Source organism: Lactuca sativa, chromosome 4 (assembly GCF_002870075.4).
Source record: "Lactuca sativa cultivar Salinas chromosome 4, Lsat_Salinas_v11, whole genome shotgun sequence".
In the NCBI taxonomy this organism is placed as follows: Eukaryota; Viridiplantae; Streptophyta; class Magnoliopsida; order Asterales; family Asteraceae; genus Lactuca; species Lactuca sativa.
In genome coordinates this window covers 157364309-157386026 of record NC_056626.2, presented here as the reverse complement: position 1 = coordinate 157386026, position 21718 = coordinate 157364309, and the positions used below count along the sequence as shown (strand labels likewise).

General features: G+C 31.5%; 1 protein-coding gene and 2 long non-coding RNA genes across 3 annotated transcripts; 2 read left to right on the top strand and 1 right to left on the bottom strand.

The window, feature by feature from the left end:
- The first annotated feature begins 10575 nt into the window (after positions 1-10575).
- On the top strand, positions 10576-12778 carry LOC122197491 (uncharacterized). The gene is made up of 5 exons (XM_042901661.1): positions 10576-10822; positions 10943-11127; positions 11203-11631; positions 12314-12394; positions 12755-12778. Exons 1-5 carry the CDS (start codon positions 10576-10578, stop codon positions 12776-12778), a joined length of 966 nt encoding a protein of 321 aa, XP_042757595.1.
- Positions 12779-16398: 3620 nt separating this feature from the next.
- Positions 16399-17506, bottom strand: LOC111906880 (uncharacterized). The gene is made up of 3 exons (XR_002855372.2): positions 17293-17506; positions 17081-17185; positions 16399-16729 (listed from the first exon to the last, which is right to left on the bottom strand). It is a non-coding gene; the product is annotated as an uncharacterized LOC111906880 (long non-coding RNA).
- Positions 17507-18363: 857 nt separating this feature from the next.
- Positions 18364-20612, top strand: LOC122197712 (uncharacterized). The gene is made up of 3 exons (XR_006191358.1): positions 18364-19129; positions 20043-20337; positions 20462-20612. It is a non-coding gene; the product is annotated as an uncharacterized LOC122197712 (long non-coding RNA).
- The last annotated feature ends 1106 nt before the right edge of the window (positions 20613-21718 follow it).

Genomic DNA, 21718 nt, shown 5'->3' with positions numbered 1-21718 from the left:
CCGACGTTACGTGTCGGCCGGAGAGGTAACGGAGGAGCCCTGTCGGCCATCTTCTTCGATCATGTGTCTGTCGATTTGATTATACACGAATCTAGCGAGTGATCGGAGGGTTTTATGAGGGGGGATAAATTTAGGGTTAGAAAAAGTCAATTAAATATAAACCTGGAGAAATTAGGTTAAAAGTCAATACCATGATTATTATTTTTGGAAGTTATTAATCATATTTCTAAATTACCCTTATTTATTCATTTAATTATTTAATTTTGATTGGCCGATATTTATGAATACAATAACACAATAATTAGTTTAAACAAATGAACCTAGCTCTCTCTCTCTCTCTCTCTCTCTCTCTCTCTCTATATATATATATATATATATATATATATATATATATATATATATATATATATATATATATATATATATATATACTAGTCGTTTATCCACGCCAAACGACGTATGCAATTAGTTTTTTTTTCAGCGACAGATACAAATAGTTTTTTTCAATAATTAGGTTTTGTTATGCACAACTACCGTCTATGTTCTTTGCCATTTCATTTATTCCTACAAACGTAGCCATAATTCTTAAAATTTTAATGCATTGAAGTTTACAGTGGTTTAGAAAGAAAATTTTTTTAAGTAAATAAGATTAATATTGTTAATAGAAGGTTTTGGTTAATTTGGGATTAAAATTATTTAAATACTTGTTACTTTAAAGAAATTGTGTTCAAGTGTCTCGAAGAGTTCCCAAAATACATGTGATGCTAAAAAACTGGGTGCAAGTCTGTTTAAAAAATTAAGTGCAAAAATATTGACAATTAAGAGTTTTCAACATATAATAAAATATGCATCTATTATCTATTACTTTTAATAATGGGATGTAGCTTAAAGTCTAGGGTAAAATTTAACATTAAAAAAATTGAATCGTTAGCCTATTTGGACAGTTGTATTTAACGTTAATAATGTAAATTACAAAAAAGAGAAATTTTGTCTTTATAAATTTAAAGTCATCCTAACACAGCAAAATTGTCAAGAACCATCATCCATAGAACTTGTAACTCATGTTTTCTTGGTTGTTCAACTTCATTTAAATTATTATTAAAACTTAATCCATTGTGAAACACGCATACCCAATCACACTTTCATCGTTGGTTGTTTATCTTCCTTCAAATGTAAGCAACCTTACCATGCTTCTCCCAACCCTACTAAAGAAAACCATGAAAAAAAGTACCAAAATGCCATTTTTCACTGATAACAAAAATTAAGCAAATTATACAATGAATAACATGATACTTTCTATAATAATTCTTAATAACAAAGTATTTTCTTAAAATTTTAGAGATTTCTAGAATAAATGTTATTTTCTAGAATTTAAAATCACAAGTACCATCATACTTTGCTATAAAAACATGAAAATGAAAAAGTAAGTTTCTATAATAGGTAAAGTAAATGTAAGTTGATTGCTATATAGGTATAGTTAGTGTCACTTTTCACTGTTAACTTAAAATTTTTGATATATTTTACGAAAATGCCTCTTTTATAGCAAAATGACATTTTTCACTTTACACTAAAACATGCCCGTGTTAACTTATAAAGCTAATGTATTTTTCTTTCTAAAATGCCACTTTTCACTATTAGGATAAGGTAAGCAAAGTATATAATTTGTGAGTAGTTCTTGAATGTGAGTATTTCGAAGTAAAACTATGTCATCAGTGACCTCAGTGCTTAAAACATTCTAAATGATAATACACTTTAAAATGGAAAATGGGCTCACTGTACTTTTAAATGGTTAAACGGTATGGTACATGCACTTTAAAAGCAATAGCATTGTATTTTTCTAAAAAAATTCTTAAATAGAAATGTAGCGTTCTGAAATTAACAAATTTTGGAATAAATGGTATTTTCTAGAATTTAAAATTGTAGACACAAATGTACATTGCTATAAAAAATAAAAAATTATGAAGTACATTACTTTAAATGTTATTTCTATACACCATGCATGTATATTACATCAAATTTCAAGGGGGGGGGGGGGGGGGGGGGGGGGGGGGGGGGGGGGGTTAGATAAAATTACAATTTTGAACTCATTCGAACAAGGGCTAGGGTAAAGACGACTAAATCTCATTCGAACATGGACTTGGTTTGACATCAAAACTCATTATCAAGAATGCCAACAACATCAAAATTTAGGAGAAAAAAAATGAAGTTTTTGACCTCATTGGAACATGGGTAAGGGTGAAAACGACTTAACCTCTATCATATATCAAATTTATAACAAAAATCCATACTAATTTTGTAGGTTATAACATCCTACTACAAAACAACATTTTCGTATTTTTTGTACTAAAAACATTATCCTACTTTTAAGAAAAAAAATGGTGAAAATATTATTAACAACATGTAACAACATAAACGCAATTTCATCTAAAAATTTGAGTTCTAGACTAAAAGTTATTTCTTGGAAAAATGTAAATTGCATAATTATTATATATACCTATAGAAATCGGTTTGCAAAACTAGGGCTGACAATTCTCGACACGACCCACGACTCGAAACGAAATAAATGGGTTTGGGTTGAGTTTTTTCAACCCGCCAATCCGCCAACCCGCCAACTCGTCAACCCGTTTATTAAATGGGTTATATATGAGTTTCTCAAAAAATAAATGGGTTGACCCACCAACCTGTTTATATTTTTAATAATATATATACATACACACACACGCATATATATATATATATATATATATATATATATATATATATATATATATATATATATATACACATTATTTTTACATGTATTTATGTATCAAGTATCAATATTTAATAAGTATTATCTATGTTTGTATTAATGTTTAGTTTGAACATGTTTCTATGAATGTTTTTTAATTTTCATTTGGATGTTTAAGACTTAAGTGGTTAAGTGTCTAAAATTCGGATATGTTTGAACCAACCATCAAGAATTTATTCATGTTTAATTGTCAATTTTATTTATGGAATCTGACCCACGAACCCGCCAACCTGTGAACCCGTATAAATAAATGGATTGGCGGGTCATATATGGGTTTATGTTTCAAACCCGTCAACCCGTGACCCGCCAACCCACGACACACCAACCCGAACACGACACGATTGCCAGCCCTATGCAAAACCAAGTAGTTCTTTTGAAAATTACATAAAAATAAAAGTTAAGTTACTAAATAACAACTTACGTTAATCATTCACCTATAATTGTAACAATTATAAAACAATAATGGTTTAGTGAGATTATACTTACCTAGCAGTGAAAAATCACAACCATCTAAGAAATCAACTCCAATACTTAATTTACCAGACCATACTTGTCCCTTCAATATAATAAAAAAAAGAAAAAGAAAAAAGAAAAGAAAACTATACTTACTCTATCAACTGGGGTTAATGGTCATTATAGATACAAAAGTCTAAATCAGACAAACTCTTTTGAAGGAAACTGCAACTATGTAAAATGAAGCACATCATGCTTCTATTTACAGTCCATTGTTGTAACAAATGAATATCTTGAGAAGCAAATATTATATCTGATATAGTTCAGCCCATCTCGCGTGCAAATGGAACAAGAGCATTCCCATCAAACTCATCATTTGTAACTCCATTTCCGACAAGTTACCCCTTTTTTAAAGAACGCATATGGCATAAATTTATACAAAAAAATAACAACAAATCAAGACATATAATTTATATACCAAACCCCAACTTCCATACTTGCTTCTTCCTGGTTCGTCCATAAGCATGTTACGTTCTGTTTCACTTTAACTCAAATTGAGGGAAGACATGCAAAGACTCAACCACAATTAATTCTCATTTTTGGTTGCTATTTTCCAACATTTGAAACGAAATCATCACCACACATACATAACAATCGATGGAGAGATGCTTACCAGTTCATCAAATCACTATTGTCTCCTCATATTCGATTCAAAACCGGAAGGGAATAACTTATTGACAAAGGATTCAGCCGTTTTATGGGCAACTACTGCTATTAGACTTCAATTTTTTATTTTAGTTACCCCATTTCAGATAGCCGATTCCATTGGTCTTTTTTCAATCAGGTTAGCCTATTTGGCCATTACGACCTACACGAAAACATGTGTTCACCACCATATATCATGAAAGTTAATAACAATTACATGGTTTAAGTAGTTCCTGGTTGGTTATTTCAAATGACAATTCAATGTAAGCTACACCTTATTAAAAATCATTAAAAAGAAATGGAAAAAAATCACAAAGTTATATATTAAGCACTGGGAAAAAATCGATCTATACCCTTTGTCTTTATCTTCCATCTCTGGCAAACAGGGTAATCCAAGCTTTATAAAAATCCTAGATCTGCTTCTTCGTTAGAGTTAATCATTGGGAAAAAGGTTAATTAAACCATTAATAAATAAAACCCAGAAATAAAAAACATTAACTGATTAGATAAAAGAATGTGATGTACTTACGTTCAGATATACAAACCAGATGAATCACATAGAAAAAGAACACATAAAAGAAATGAAATCCTAAAACCGAAAAAATAAAGCATCAATTACCTTAATTTTTACATTACCTTTTGAGATATTGATGTTTTGTTGAAGAAATTAGTATGAATTTATCAAATACCGCCGCATTTTCCATAAAATTTCAAGTAACAAACCAAAATCCCTAATTTATGCTCAATAAAAAGAGCCTTTATAATGAAATCCGATGAATTTACCTTTATGCATTCACGATGAAATCAAAAGGCCACACATCAATTGTCTTCCATAGTATCGATTAGTGATAAAGGACAAGGTTGGCGGAGGACGAAGTTGGAGCGGGGTTCATTGGGCGGAGTGGCAGGGGTGGCGCTAGAGTGGGTGTTGTTGATTTGGTACCAGCACACTTAGTGGTCGTAGTAACGGTGATAGACGACGTTGGCTTGTTGAAGGTGGTGAGGGTTGTAACTGAGTTTCTTGTAGATATAGAGAGACGAAGTGAGAGTTACATATCTCGTTTTTTACCAATTCAAGTGGGTAAAAGTGAGGAATACCAATTCAAACTTCAAGGATTAAATGACCAATTCAAAACATGCGATACAGTGGGATACAATAGGGAGGTTTTTGGGTGGGATAAGAATGCAGACCAAGTCAAGTCAAGATCAATGGAGGTTAACTTTTTCAATGGTAAATGCATATTTAAGTTGTTGTAAATGTTGCTTTAAGGTGTGTACCTCTTAAAATTCAGCATTTGAGGCTAAATGCTTATTAATGTGTGTGTGTATATATATATATACTAGCCGTTTACCCGTGCCAAGCGACGGGTGTGACAATGGTGGTTGAATGCTGAAAGATGAATTAAACCCTAGAAATGGAAACGACAGCGATATATATATCCAAGATTTGTGAACAGAAATTACGAGATTTGGGGAAATACGGAGATAAGGAATGAACCGGGTCAAAATAGCCTAAGAATAGGGGATAAGAGATTTGACATTTTCAACTGTTGACCATATGTACTCTACTTTTTTTGTAATGCATAAATTGATTGTACAAATGAATTGTTTGATTGTACGACTTAAAATTCAGCATTTGACCAAAAATGCTTTATAAGGTAATTAAGATATATATATATATATATATATATATATATATATATATATATATATATATATATATATATATATATATATATATATATATATATATATATATAGGTTCAGGTTTATTTGAGACCATTGTAATCTTGTGAGACCAAATCTAAAAATAATTTTAAAATGCAAAATAAATGGAAAAATCCAAAAATTCTTTTTTTAAATATTATTTTTGGAACATGAATTAACTAAAAAATAAAAATAAAAAATTTAAATTAAAAAAAATCCCGGTTTTTTTTTTTGAAAAATACGTGAAATATTCTAATAGAATATTAACTGACATATTCTAAAAAATAATTTTAAAATGCAAAATAAATGGAAAAATCTAAAAATTCTTTTTTAAATATTATTTTCGGAACTTGAATTAACTAAAAAAAATAAAAATAAAAAATTCCATTTTTTTTAAAAATACATGAAATATTCTAATAGAATATTACACTGTACATATTCTAAAAGATAATTTTAAAATGCAAAACAAATGGAAAAATCCAAAAATTCTTTTTTTAAATATTATTTTCAGAACTTGAATTAACTAAATAAAATTAAAAAATTAAATCTTACAGTCTCACAAAATTAGGCCGTCTCACATGAACCTAACCACACACACACACACACACACACACACACACACACACACACACACACACACACACACACACACACACACATATATATATATATATATATATATATATATATATATATATATATATATATATATATATATAGTAAGTGGTTCAAATGAAAACACAAAGGGTTAAGAATCTTAAGAACTATATTTTTAAATGTTTTCATTAAGGATATTTTGAACTAATACATAGTTTAATATTATATTAAAGAAACTTTTTCATTCCCTACTTTACAAACTACTTACCACTTGTCGTCGACCACTGTCGGAACGTCGTTGGACCATCGTCAGACTACTTCTGGACTACTCAATGACATTTTTTGGTTGTGTTCACAACTTGATAGAACAAACATTGAAACTCTCATTTCTTTGGTAATATGTTTTTTAGTTTTCAAGAAAAAATATACAAAAGTTTTGTATAAAAAAGTAGAATTTTGCCTTGACAAATTCATTTTTTTTTTCTAAATTGTAGATTCCTTTTAAAAAAATATATCGTTTATAAGTGGTATTCACAATTTAAAATATCATATTCAGAGTTTAATAAATATATTAATTCACTAATACATAGTTTAATATTTTCATGCATACATTCATTCATATTCTGACACAAAATTAATATAAAATATACAACTTAATACACTCTATTTTTAGTTTAATACATACAATTCACAACATAACATAATACAATTAATTACACTAATTCACATATTTAAAGAAGTCAAATCCAAACTCTACCACCGTTGCAATCATCTTTCTTTCGAAATTAGCTCGGTATATAAAATCATTAAGTAACAAGAAGTTAAATACTATTCGCAATTTAATAAACTAATAATTCACTTATTATGAGTTTAATGCAAAATAATTATAAAAACCAATACACTCTTACATATTTATACAACACAAAAAATAAACATATTAACAAGAAAATTAATACAAATATTCTTACATAAACCATTCATATTTCAACACAAAATTCATTACAAATTCAGGCTTAGTTTAGTTAATTTACAGTTTAAACAGAAAAATGACAGCTTAATGCAGTCAATTAAAATTTTAAACACAAAAATCACAGTTTAATACACAAAATTAACATCTTAATATAGCCAATCTTAGTTTAAACAGAAAATTCACAACTTAATGCAGTTAATTCAGAGTTTAAAACAAAAAAATTATAGCTTAATACATAAAATTCACAACTCATTACAATAAATTCACAGCTTAATACATATATCCTAAATACTATTTAGTGGTTATATAAAAGAGTAGAGAGCAAGGGGATAGAGATTAGGTAAGCATTAAGCTTTTGAGAGATTAAAAAATAAGTAAGAGAAAAAAAATCTCAAGATGCAAAACCTTAATACATACTATTTATTTATTTGCTTGCTAGTAACACCATCAAATGTATAGCTCTTACACTTTAGCAAGCTCTAAAAATTATATTTGGATTAAAAAATTAGAATTCACAATTTAATATACTAATTTGATTATAATTCAGAATTTAAAATATTATTTCAGACACATATTCACAACTTAAAAAGAGTAGTTCATAAATCTATTCAAAGCTTAGTATAATAGTTAAAATACTCATTCATAACTTAAAACATACTTTTTTTTCGTTGAGGCATTTCATCAAACAATTTTTGTGCATCTGTTTTAAAAACTTTTCTATCTAAACATTATCATCATAGATCCAACCAAAGAAAAAAACGTAAAGAATAGAAGAGGAGGAAGAGGTACAACAAATCTGATATGGTGGTACCGTTATTAACCACCATGAAGTGCACAATAACCACCAGACCTATATCTGAAATACATCAAATACATCATATTTGATGCAGATTTGATAGATCTTATGCAGATCTGGTGGTGTATCACCAAATATCATAGAGAAGATATGAAAGCTACCTAACATAATTTCATTAGAGTAACAAGCGGTAGAGGTGGTGGCAATTGACGGTGTTAGTGGCCTTCGTCAGTGTTAGAGCTCAAACACGTTAAATCTTATGTAGATCTCCTTGTTTTTCACTTGAGATCATAGAGAAAGAGGTGTAAACACGCTCGTCGTGTTTCACCGGAGCGAAGAGGCAACAACTATGGTGGCGGTTGACGACAGTGGTGGTGTCCGTTGGTTTTAGATCTCAAATACATTTGATCTGATGCAGAGTAGTCAGATCTACTTGTTTGTCGTCGTAGATAATTAAATCATAGATCTGCATGAGGTCGTTTAAAGAAGTAAACAAATTTGGACGTGGTCGGTCATCTGAAGATGATAAAAAAACTTTATGTTGTATTAGATATGGTGTTCTGGTGAAGCGGATCAGAGAAGTTTTCAGGTGCTTCGTCAGATTTAGACGCCGGAGATTTGGAGTTTGGAGTAGAGTGTGTCGTTTACCCACGCCAAGCGCCGGGTGCGAATACACACACACACACACACACACACACACATATATATATATATATATATATATATATATATATACAGAGAGAGAGAGAGAGAGAGAAAGAAAGAAAGAGAGAAAGAGTTAGGTTCAAGTGTTCTAACTATCTATTGTGTGAATGTAGGAATCATTGTGAACCAATCATTTCAAAATTTTAAATAAGAGTATAATAGTAATCTTAGTATATCTAATTATGGTAAAAGAATAAATCAATTAATATCTGCTAAAATAAAGGTATTAGTTAAAACCCTACAAACCATTGTCCCCTTCGTTACCCTCGCCACAAAGGTCGACGTCGTCAATCTAGGCCTCAAAAATTCTGATCGCATGTTCATCACTTTCATCACCACAAAATACCTAATGTCATCGCACAACCATCATCCACTGTCATTTTCACAACCGCTACCACAACTGCCATTTTCACAACCAGGCTTATTTTGATTTTTTGGAAAATAGAAATTGATTTTCGTCTTGCTACAGTCAGGTAATAGAAGGCTAGTAACTGATTCAAGGTTCATGAGATTTTTATTTTATTTTTGGCTTGTTGCAATCGCACCACCATATAAGTAATTGATAGAAAAATCAATTTTGTGGTGAGTCTACAATTAAGGTTCCTTAGATTTTCATTATATATATTTTTATTCCAAAATCAATGAGTTATGGACCAAAATCAAGACTCGATTATATAATTGATTTATAAATCACTACCATTCCTTCAAGCATATTACAACGTACATACATATTTTCTTGTGTGTACTTCAGCTGCTTCTATCGCCCCTCTCCCTTGTTGCAGGTAAACTGAGAAATTTAAAAGAGCACATTAAAGCATGGAGGAAGGAAATTACAGGGAAAGCCAGAAAAGAGATGGAGGAGCTTACAAACAGAATAAATGCCATTGTTCTTTTGGTTGAGCAGGGTCAATTAAATAAAAAACTTTTGATAAGTCGACAAGCCGCATACCAAAAAATTATGGGAATTGAATCCAGGCGTATTGAGGATTTAAAACAAAAATCTAGAATTGCCTGGGCTCTAGAAGGTGATGAGAACAAAGCATTCTTCCATGGTATGATTAACAAGCATCAAAGATCTCAGAGGATTAATGGGATCAAGGAGAACGGATTTTGGATAAGCGACCCCGTTGCAATTAAAGTGCTGGCCCTTAAGCACTTTGTCGGGAGATTCACTGAGCCAATTAAATCGCGCCCTAAATTCCTCAGCCCTCAATTTAAGAAACTACCCCCCATGCGAGTATGTATTTAGAAGAGCCCTTCTCTCTCTAAGAAGTGAAATCAGCCATTTGGGCTTGTGGCTCGGACAGGGCACCAGGTCCTGATGGATTCACTTTTGCTTTCCTAAAACAACACTGGGAGGTGATTGGAGCTAATTTTTATCTCGCAGTGAAACACTTTGAAGCTTCAGGGTATATCGATAAAGGCTGCAACTCATCCTTTATCATCCTTGTCCCAAAGGTACAAGACCCGATCACTATCAACGATTTCCGCCCAATTAGTTTAATTGGATGTTTGTATAAAACAATCTCAAAGGTCCTAGCTGAAAGATTAAAAAAGGTGGTACACTTGGTGGTTAGCTCAGCACAGACGAAATTCATTAAAAATAGAATTATACTTGATGGGCCCCTTATCTTGAACGAGGTCATAAGTTGGGTAAAGAGAAATAAAAAGAAAGCTTTCACTATCAAAGTAGATTTCGAAAAAGCCTTCGATAGTCTTAGTTGGGAGTTCCTAGACTCAGTCATGCTGCAAATGGAATTTGGAGAAAAATGGTGATCATGGATTCGAGGATGTTTATCGTCAGCTAGGGTCTCGGTGATCACCAACGGGTCAGCAACAAAAGAATTTAACATGGAGCGTGGGTTGCGTCAGGGAGACCCACTATCCCCGATTTTGTTCATCATTGTAGCTGAAGGACTTCACGCTGCAATGGAAACGGCGAAAGAAAAGGGCATATTTAAAGGTATCCAGCTCCCCCACCGCGACCCAGTAATTTCTCACCTCCAATATGCCGATGATGTGATATTTATGGGTACATGGTCGCTGGAAAACGCAAAAAATCTGATAAGAATTCTAAGATGTTTTGAGTTGTCTTCAGGTCTCAAGATAAACATGTCAAAATGTAAAATATATGGTCTTGGTGTTCAGAATTGAGAGTTGGAACTAGTGGCCCGTACTTTCAACTGTACAATTGATTCCCTACCTTTCACTTATTTAGGTCTTCCTGTAGGTGCTTCGATGGCAAGAGTAACCCACTGGAAACCTATCATTGAAAGATTTCAGGCGAAGTTATCTAGATGGAAAGCTTCCACCTTGTCGTTTGGGGGAAGGCTGACCCTATGTAAAGCAGTTCTAAGCAGCCTAGGCACTTTCTACTTCTCTATTTACAAGGCACCTGTTAAGGTTATTGAAATCCTTGAAAGGATTCGGATGAGATTTTTTTGGGGTGGCTCCATGGAATCAAGGAAAATGGCCTAGATTGCTTGGGAAAAAATCCTTGCAGCTAAAGAAAGAGGCGGGCTAGGTGTTGGTAGCTTGAAGGCTCAAAATTTCACTTTATTGGGGAAATGGTGGTGGCGTTTCAGGAACCAACCTGACAGCACATGGGCTTTGGTGATTAAAGCCATTCATGGACCTGATGGTGGCATGTCTCGCCCTCTGGCTACTAAAAGGAGAAGTGGGTGCTGGGGTTCAATTGCCTGCCTCCCATTATCACTAGAAAAAGATCATGTTCCTTTCTTGAATTACTTCCAGCAAGTAGTTGATGTAGATGGTTCAAGAAAATGGAGACGGTCTCTCGAATCTTCGGGGGTATATACTGTTTCTTTACTGCAATCTCACATTGACAATCTAGTCCTTCCCCATATTGATGACAGATGGATGTGGAACCCACTGGTGCCAAGTAAGGTAAACATCCTAGCTTGGCGAGTCTGTCACGGAAAACTTCCATGTATGGTGAATCTTTCCAATCTTGGCATCAGCGCTACAAATGTGTGTAAGCTGTGTCATGAAGCCCCAGAATCGGAAGACCACATGTGTGAGCTGTCCGACCTCAAGTGAAGTTTGGTCACATGTGTGTCAATGGTGGCGGGCACTAGATCTCTCTCCTAGCTCCTGTCGAGAGTTGTTAGATTGCAAAAATCGGCTTAATGGTCATCAAAGGCTGAAGGAACTCCATGAAGCTATAATGCTAGTCTTCATGTGGGTAATTTGGAGATTCAGAAACAATAAGGCTCATGCTCTAAACTCAAACTCAATCTCAATCTCAAAAGCGGTGCTTACATATGAGGTACAAGCTTATTCACACTTATGGATCAATGCACGGAAGCGGAGAGGACAGAACCTAAGGTGGCTCGAGTGGTGCTGCGACCCAATTCTAGAATGTTACTGTAGGCTGTGATTTTTCTGATCTTTGTTGTCCGTTTTTTTGTTCTTTTTTCTGTTTTTCCCGTTTTGTACCTCCTAGCCCCTGGCTAGTTTTGTCTTCTTAATATATGTCTGCCGTTCAAAAAAAAAACATAATGTTTGCCACTTAAGAAATTTTAATTTGAACTTTTTTGTGTGGTTTTTTATTAAAATATTTTTGTAGTGTTCGAGGACGTCAACCAGTATTTCATCTAAAAAGGTGTTTTGGTTCCAGGTGTATATCACCGAAAAAAGAATAAAGGATGTATGATATGTTTTATCTTAACGTAGCATTTATTGAGCTTCCATATGATCGTATTTTAGTCTTTTTTTAGTTTAACCAAACGAATAATTGGTGCAAAATGATATAATCACATATACCTTTATTAACATTTTTTGTTTAGTTAATGGAAGAAGATATTGATATCAGATTTATCCTTACAAGTTATTTTGTTTGCCACTTAATCTAATTAAGCTAATTACGTGAGAATGACATTTGTTCCTCATAATCGGGTTCTCATAAAAAATTCTATTGTTATGACCATGTTGTATCCATTATGTCAGAATCACTAAAGTTTGTAAGAGTATTTTATCATAAGATTTGATAATGTGTATTTTTTGGCAGAGACATGATAATTACGTATATTAGATGAAGAAGATTAACGCGTTCTCACAGAATGATATTCTTACATAATGTAATTACCGTCTGATGCTAGTCTTACAGAATGTTATTCTCGTCAGAATGATTGGAATCAAGTCGACTTTGGACCATTGAAGAAGATCAAGCACATTTGTTTAAGAATTGTGTTTAAGCTTGCTATGTTTTTTTTAAGAATTTATTTTATTTTTATGACATTATGTTAGAATACTGTAATTGTATTAAAAAGTATAAGACTATTACTCTATAAAAATATGTAAAAATCTACATTATGATGTCCATGATTATACAAAGATCTTGTTATTTTTCAATTAATGGTTCAACATTGTTGTCTTTCTTCAAGAATCTCATTTAATCTAAATATGTATCATGATATCCTCCTTAATAAATGAAGGTTTTTTTTGCCACATGTCAATCTCTCATGAGTTTTGACACTTGTCATTTTGTAGTATTTTTGAAATAAATATTATCCACTTGTCATTTTTTAATTTGCTTCAATTTTTAAAATTAAAGTCATATACTTATATATGTAAAGTATTAAATATCATATATATGATATTAAATTGCAATAAATATGTTTTATTCCTTTCTTATTTTAAAAGTTATACATTAAAAAATATTTTATGTTTACACTTTAATTTAATATTTAATTTTTTTTAAATAAACCCGTGTAATACACGGGTCTCACACCTAGTATTCTTATAAAATATCATTGTAACAGAATATCATTCTGACAGAATAAAATCGGGTATAATTAAAAATTATGTTAGAATTAAAGTTGAATTAATTAAAAAAACAGAATATTTAAATAAAGAAAATTAATTATCCCCCAAAATCTAGAATTTTATTTTTTTTAAATTTATCTCAATGGACTAAAATACCCTTATAGTGAAATTAGATGTTATTTTTCAATTATTTTTAATTCAATGATATTTATTAATCATTCTCTTAAAATAACTAAAATGATTGGTCCATAATCGTCCTTACATCCACACAATATAGTTAGAAATTCTAGCCGTGTATATATATATATATATATATATATATATATATATATATATATATATATATATATATATATATATATATATATATATATATATATATATAGAGAGAGAGAGAGAGAGAGAGAGAGAGAAAGAAAGAGAGAGATAAAGAGAGTTAGGTTCAAATGTTTTCACTATCTATTGTGTGACTGTATGATTGATTATGGACCAATCATTTTAGTTATTTTTAGAAAGTAATTAATGCATATTAAATGCTGAAGGTGTAATTAATACATAATATATCTTTAACATGTAATATGCATTAATTACTTTCCTAAAATAACTAAAATGATTGGTTCAGAATCAGTCATACATACACACAATAGATACTGAAAACAAAATAACATAACCCTATATATATATATATATATATATATATATATATATATATATATATATATATATATATATATATATATATATATATATATATATATATATATATATATATATATATATATATATATATATATATATATATATATATATATATATATATATATATATATATATATATATATATATATATATATATATATATATATATATATATATATATCAGTAATTAGTTTTTAGAGGCAATTGGTTTCTTTTGGTGGCATTTGAGATTTATGTTAGTTTATGATCTACTTTTAAGGATTTATCATTTTCCAAGAGGAGCTTAGTTTTCTTTACTAACATGTCATAATCCTAAAAACACACAGGGGAATAGTTTTACGCGTGAAAATTTTCAAATTTTCATAATTTTAATTATATTTGTGAATTTGCGACCAAAATCCTAAAGTTTTTTTTTTTTTTTTTTTTTATCTTCATAAATGGTCTATGTCATGTGAGAAAAAAATTAAAACACTATTACACTTGGCTTGTCATTTTTTACGAAATACAATGTTCATTTTTATGATATGCTAAAATTAATTGTGTGGGTATGTTAGACTTCCACATATGTCATTTTATGGAATAACCGTTCATTTTATCTTTTTTCTATATGTTGTAATAATTTAGGTTATGTATATATATTTTTTAATTTCAATAATTTTTTTCAAAACATATCACTTTTAATTATTTTATTTAACATTTTGTCAAAATTAAGATTATAGATCATGTTTAAGATTGTTGTTCATTAACTTTACATACAATACAATCATTTTTTTTAATGTAAATGTATTTTTCGTTTATATTTAATTAAATTATCGATATCATATAATAAATCAGACAATGATTTAACTGTGATATTTTAATGATATTTTTTTATTATCATTAAATAAATTGTTGTTAGATTTATTTGTATTCTTTAGGATAGATAAAACTTGATTGATATTTTATGAAAAACTAAAGTATGATTCATGTTATGTTAACCAAAAACTAAAACAAAAATTTATATTTATTATGATGCTTAGGTTATTAATCTTACTAAAGATAGCCATTTTCAAGATACAATTTCAAATCAACGATTATCAGATTATATCAGTTATTGATTTTTTGTGCATTTATAAAGTGGAATTGTTATTATAGACTATTAGTTTTCAAAAATGGCTAGACTAAAATAAAGGAATAAATTAACTTTAATACTTTGCACAAATCAGTTTCATACTTCTTTGGCATTGTGAACTGGAAAGTGGTAACTCATTTTTTTTATAGAAGTCGCCAAACCGAATAACATGTTTCCGTCAATTTCTTCAAAATAAGCATAATAACTAATATCACATTTTATGCTCCAAAATTCAAAGTAATAACCAGCAAAAGACATCTTGAAATTAGTCGCAAAGCAAAAGGCCAACAATCACAAAGTTTACAATACTTTCAACCATAAACCATAATTGATTTAACTTTTTTACATTACTAAAACCAAAGTCAAATTTATTAACTCTAATTAAAAAAGATAACTACTACATTACATTTAAGAAAAAAACATTTCTAAATTTTTTTATCTAATTTTCCTTGGTTTCGACCAACATACCCTTATCAATCTAATTCCAAAACCTTTTCAACCGTGTTTATTCTTTCAAAAAAATGATTTTTAGCATCATTTTTCCAATAATGATACAGACCCAAATTCATGTATTTCCAATAATGAGCAAACTATCCTTTACAAATTAAAAACTACCAGAACAATCTCAACTCATGAAAAATCCAAACAAAATTTATTTTATCAAATTAATTCTCAAATTAATAAAATTCCTAACAAACTTCGAGATGTGATCTGCTTTCCTTTCTAGTGTATTATTTTTCTCCAAAGTTAATTTTGACCCAAATCTAAAAAAAAATAAAAAATAAAAATAAAACATTCATCAGTTTTTTTTTTCCATTCCTATACCAGTGGAACGAACCACTCCATCCCAACCCTGATTCGATAACATTACCTAAAGCTCGATTAATAGTTTAAGGTTGTAAGGATGTAAACACAACCTTAGAGGTATGAAAGATATTAGGTGCACACAACTAGTTAGAATCCTGATATCAAATATGGGTATCAAAAATAAAATATTATTAGTTGGCTAATATATAAATGTTTAAAAGTATGTTATTATTCTAGTTAGCAAACAAGAAATGCAGATGAAAGAATACTAAAAAAAATTTAATAACCTAAAATAAATTACTAAATTGAGAAATTTACACTTAGACCATAACAGATCACATCTGAGTCTACTTAGATAACTTTCCAATTGTTGTTTGGTAGTAAAATATTTCAGGATTAACCATGAGCAAAACCATAGAACAGAAGAGACATTTTATAGAAATCCTAGAAATATCCATATGACATAAAATAAAAAATAGCCATGGAAAATAGTAACGCCTGCTATCTTCCCTTCATATTCGTCAACTTCGAAATTTCACCGGTTCTACCCCATCACCTGCTTCTGCAATTCCTTAGAGATTAATTAAAACCCATATTTTCCTACATTATAAATAAAACCACATCAAGACACTTTTCATTCACAAATAAACTAAACATCACAACAATATATTTGTAAAATTGACTGATAGAAATCAAAACCAGAAAATGAATTAAAGATTTCATCGTTTCAAAGTATTCATCTTCATCTTCAAGACCTTGAATATGATGACTTCCCCACAGGGGCCCAAAATTACAAAAACATCAGAGAATGACATAATCGAGACCTTGTAACAAAAAACACTGGGAATAAAAAGAGAGAATTATGTGAAAAAAGATATTAGCACTTGAAAATCAAATAACAAATCGAAAAGAATGGGTGAAGAAGAGAGAAACAAAGCATTCATGTGTTACCTTGGAGCAAGAGTCTAGCGATCTGAAAGTGAACCAACCAACAAAGGTAGTGCATGTTACAAAGCGTTGACATGTGTGATGACGGCAACATTGAGTGTTGGTGGCCTGGATACGGCACCAAAAAGAGGTTTATCAATAACTTGCAAAAACCACTCATATTAATTGTTAACCTACAATAAAAAAGAACAAAAAATCATAAGTCATGAATTTACATTGATTTAAAAACAAGACCAGAATCGGGTGGTGTTTGTGTGCCTGAATTGTCACCTAAATCCTATTTCCTTATATACTTATCATTCACTCTATTCAATTCCTCTTTCAGACTTTGACAATTATCTATACGTTTAATCTAAAATCATAAGGGTGTTGGAGGCTGATTATGAACCAAAGAAATGGCTTAAAGGGGTTTAAATACGAAGAGAATCTTAAAAGAATCATGATATAACACTCTATTTTATTTAATTATTTCTCAAAATGAATATATATATATATATATATATATATATATATATATATATATATATATATATATATATATATATATATATATATATATATATATATATGGGAAAACATTAGGGTTTTAAATTTTGAAAAGGAATTTAAAAGATTGTTTCATTTATAGTTAGTTAATTAACTAATTAAATAATAATAATAATAATAATATATTTTAATGACTTGTGCATTTTAGGACATATTTTGAATAGAATTTAAGGTTGAGGGGTTATATTTTTCCAATGACTAAATCATAGGGACTATTGTTCGTGGGGGGAGTTGTTAGGGCTGACAATTCTCGACACGACATGCGTAATGACCTGCGACACGACACGAAATAAATGAGTTTGGGTTGAGTTTTTCAACCCATCAACCCGCTAACCTGCCAACCCACCAACCCGTTTATATTCTTAATAAAAAAATTATTTTATTTTTAAATGTATTTATTTATCAAGTATTAATATTTAATAAGTATTACAAAAATATATCATTTATTCATAGACCATTTGACTATTTTGACATTATGACTCGTGGTGAATGGTCTAATGTATTAAGTCGTAACTTATAAGACTAAGTTTGTAACATGTTTTTATGAATGTTTTTAATTTTCATTTTGATGTTTAAGACTTAAATATGTACAATTCGGACCTATGAACCCAAATCTGACCCACGAACTCGCTAACTTGTGAACCAGTTTAAATAAATGGGTTGGTAGGTCATATATGAGTTTATGTTGCAAACCCGCCAACCCGTGACCTGTATATTTAAATGAGTTGTGTTTGGGTTGACATATTTTGACACGCCAACCCGGGACACGCCAACCCGAACACGACACGATTGCCAGTGCCAGCCAGGCCTAGGAGTTGTTCTTCCATTTTGATGTTGAACTAAACGAGTTCAATTCAAGAAGCAACCCTCCAACTTGAAATATTAGTGTGTGAATGTGTGTGTACGCTCTTAGGTGCGTCGTTAAGGAGAAGAATCATGGTGAGGTATCATTCCGGCGAACTTTTGGGTTTATTCTAAATGATATCATTGGCCAAGTGGGTTTGAGATAGAGAGATGGTAGCCGAGAAGCTGTAGTCGAAATCAGAAGATGTTTGTCTCTGGTGGCTGGCGAGATGGAGGCACAGGAGACAAATCAAGCGGTAGCTTCTTGCCGAGAAATAGTAGCATTTCTACCACATCGCATATGGTTCTTTTCCGACGAATCTCCATGGAACCAATGAGCAACTTAATGGAGTCGAGTTCCACTTGAGGCTCATGATCCGTGGTTAAGTTAATAGTTCCTGACGCCCAAGGAATAGGCATACGTGAAGAAGCTATGAACTCCTTGAAGCTCCGGTGGCGGGAGGATGTCATAAATAATTTCATGGCAAAGCTAGTTAAGGAAGGTGCAGGGGCTGACTTCTATGGCCGGAGGTAGTTAAAGACTGTCAGAGGTGAAAGGTGACATCACCGATGAAGAAGCCGTGGCCAGAGGTAGCTACGCCACCAGAGTTGAGATTGACATGGGAGTTGGATGTGGCGGCTGTGCTTAGATGGACGATGCAGGTAAGGAAAAAAACGGATTCTCCAATTTTGTTTGACTTTTTGACTGGGTTAATTAGATTTGGACCATTAATCGTTTGGGTTAGTTGTGATTTGGGCCTTACTAGTATTAGATTTGGAATAGATTTGGAAATCAAAGTGATATGGATCCTGATGTGCTATTAAAGTGCATCTAGTTTCATAGCTTCTTTTTGGGCTACATGCAATTATTCAACTAACTGAAGAATTGGTAATAATCTTCATGATTTATGATTTATGTAAGAACCATTTATTTATCAAATTATAATTAATTGGTCATGTATCAGTGTGGTCGATTATTTAGGATAGACAGAGCATAACTTTCATTTTATTAGAATAGGTGTATTTTAATGATTTAATACAACGGGTGATATCCATTCGTTGATCGTGTGTGTGTGTATATATATATATATATATATATATATATATATATATATATATATATATATATATATATATATATATATATATATATATAAGCATAGTTATTTAATTCATTATGTTAAACATAAAATAAATAGTGTTTAGCCTAAATAATTGTGTTTAGTCTTTTAGGAGGATTCAACATGTGAGGATGATGTTAGGGTTGTGCCTCTTTGTTCCAGACATTATACCAAGAACTCATTATTCGGATGACTTGCTATTCATGTGAGTTTTCCTGACTGTACTAACGGGTCGAAGGTACCAAGGCGGGCCCATTGGATCGATATCCTGCTATACACTGATATGCTGAGTATGAAATAGGTCTGCATGATTATATGCTAGTTGTCGATATGCTAGTTTGGTAGATCTGTAGGACTACCTATGATTCTGTTAGCGCGATTATCATTATATCTTTATTATTTGTTATATCTTGATGTACTATGTTGGGTTGAGGTTGTACTGCTTTGTGCTGTAGCCAACAAACCCTTGAGCATTCCGAATATGAGCTGAGGGTCGGGTAGGGCATGTCAGAATCATACTGAGGGCTCAGTAGCATTCTAGATACAAGTTGAGGACCAATTGGTATGGCAGACTCGTATTGATGGCTGAACATTGGTATTCCAGTCCAATGATTGATTGGACTAGGGAGCAAGCCAGACATAAGCTATGGGCCCCGAAGGCAAGCCAAACTTATGTTGTGAGGTCAGAAGCAAGCCAAATATGAGATGTGGGCCTGATAGGCAAGCCAGACTCATACTGTGAGCTCAAGGGTAATCTATTCCTTTATCTGTGGACCCAATACATGTTATTATTTGTATATGTTATTTGTTTGTATGCTTCTACTTGGGAGAAATCATTAGGCTTCATGCTTACAGTTTTAGTTTTTGGTTTCAGGTTCTTTAGAGGATCGTGGCAAGGCGAAGGCATAACCGTACACATCCCCTGTTTTATGTACTTTTTATCTATGGGGAACTCTGATTTTAAATCATGATCTGAAACAATGGTTTTGTAAACACTTTTATTAGTAATTGGGTTGTTTTGAAAAGTTTAAATTTGTTGAAATTTTGGGGATGTTACGCATGGGTTTGGGATAGAACTCCCAAAATTATTTTTAGGAACATATTTTTTCAGAAACGGGAGCTTCGAGTATTCATAGAGAAATCCTTGGTATCAAACAAGGAAGAAGTGAAGCTCCATACACCTACTGGGAGAGATTTAAAAAAGCTGTTTGTTCGTTGCCCTAACATAGAATCTATGATTACCAACTCTATAATTGCTTTTGCAAAGGTCTAACACCAATGGAGAGTCATCTGATAAATGCTTCATGTGGCAGATCTTTAGGTGATATAGCACCAACAGAAATCCGAGAGCTGATCGAAAAATTGGCTATTAAGTTAAAACATTTTGTTAATGAAAAAGAATGGTATGCATATCAGCCAAGGAGATTAAAAGAAATCAGCTCTCATCATCTGGAAGCCCAAATATCTGAACTGACGATGACAGTTCTGCTCCTGACAAAAGAAAAAGCCGCTGCGAAGAAACAATATGGGATCTACCTGAAGACATATCATCCTACTAATATGTGTCCATTACTACAAGAAGACACAGTTGCGGTAAAAGCTGTTGGAGGGTATTAGCAGAAAAGCTTTTATCAACAAAATAATCTAGGATGGAATGGTAATTATCAGCAGAAACAACAAATTCAACATCCACCTGGATTTCAGCAACAGTCGAATTTTTAGTATCAGCAAAACTTTCAGAATCCGTAGCAACAAAGTTATCAGAGTCTGAATTTTCAGAATCAGAACTCAAATCAGCAAGCTAGAAGTTCCAGCATGGCTTTGGAAGATATAGGAAAAAGTCTTTCCACAAGCACCCACATATTCTAGAACGAAACCATAGCTAGCATAAAAATCTTGAACATCAGGTGTCTTAACTTGCAACTTCTGTGGGTCGACTGGAGTCTCAAGGGAAATTACCGGGACAAACTAAAAACAACCCGAAGCACAGTTTGAGTGCTATGTCCTGAAAACAACCCCAAACGTTTTTAACTAGAAGAACTAGAAAATGAATCTGAAGAAGTTTTGGGTGAAAGAGAAGCTAAAAAAGCTTGAAAAAAAAGATACCCTCAACCAAACCAAGCTAAATATG

Coding starts and splice junctions, on each gene's coding strand:
- LOC122197491 (XM_042901661.1), top strand. CDS start 10,576: ATGGAGCGTGGGTTGCGTCAGGGAGACCCACTATCCCCGATTTTGTTC. Junction 10,823..10,942: donor ATGTTTTGAGTTGTCTTCAG/GTCTCAAGATAA, acceptor TCACTTATTTAG/GTCTTCCTGTAGGTGCTTCG. Junction 11,632..12,313: donor ACCCACTGGTGCCAAGTAAG/GTAAACATCCTA, acceptor ATATTTTTGTAG/TGTTCGAGGACGTCAACCAG.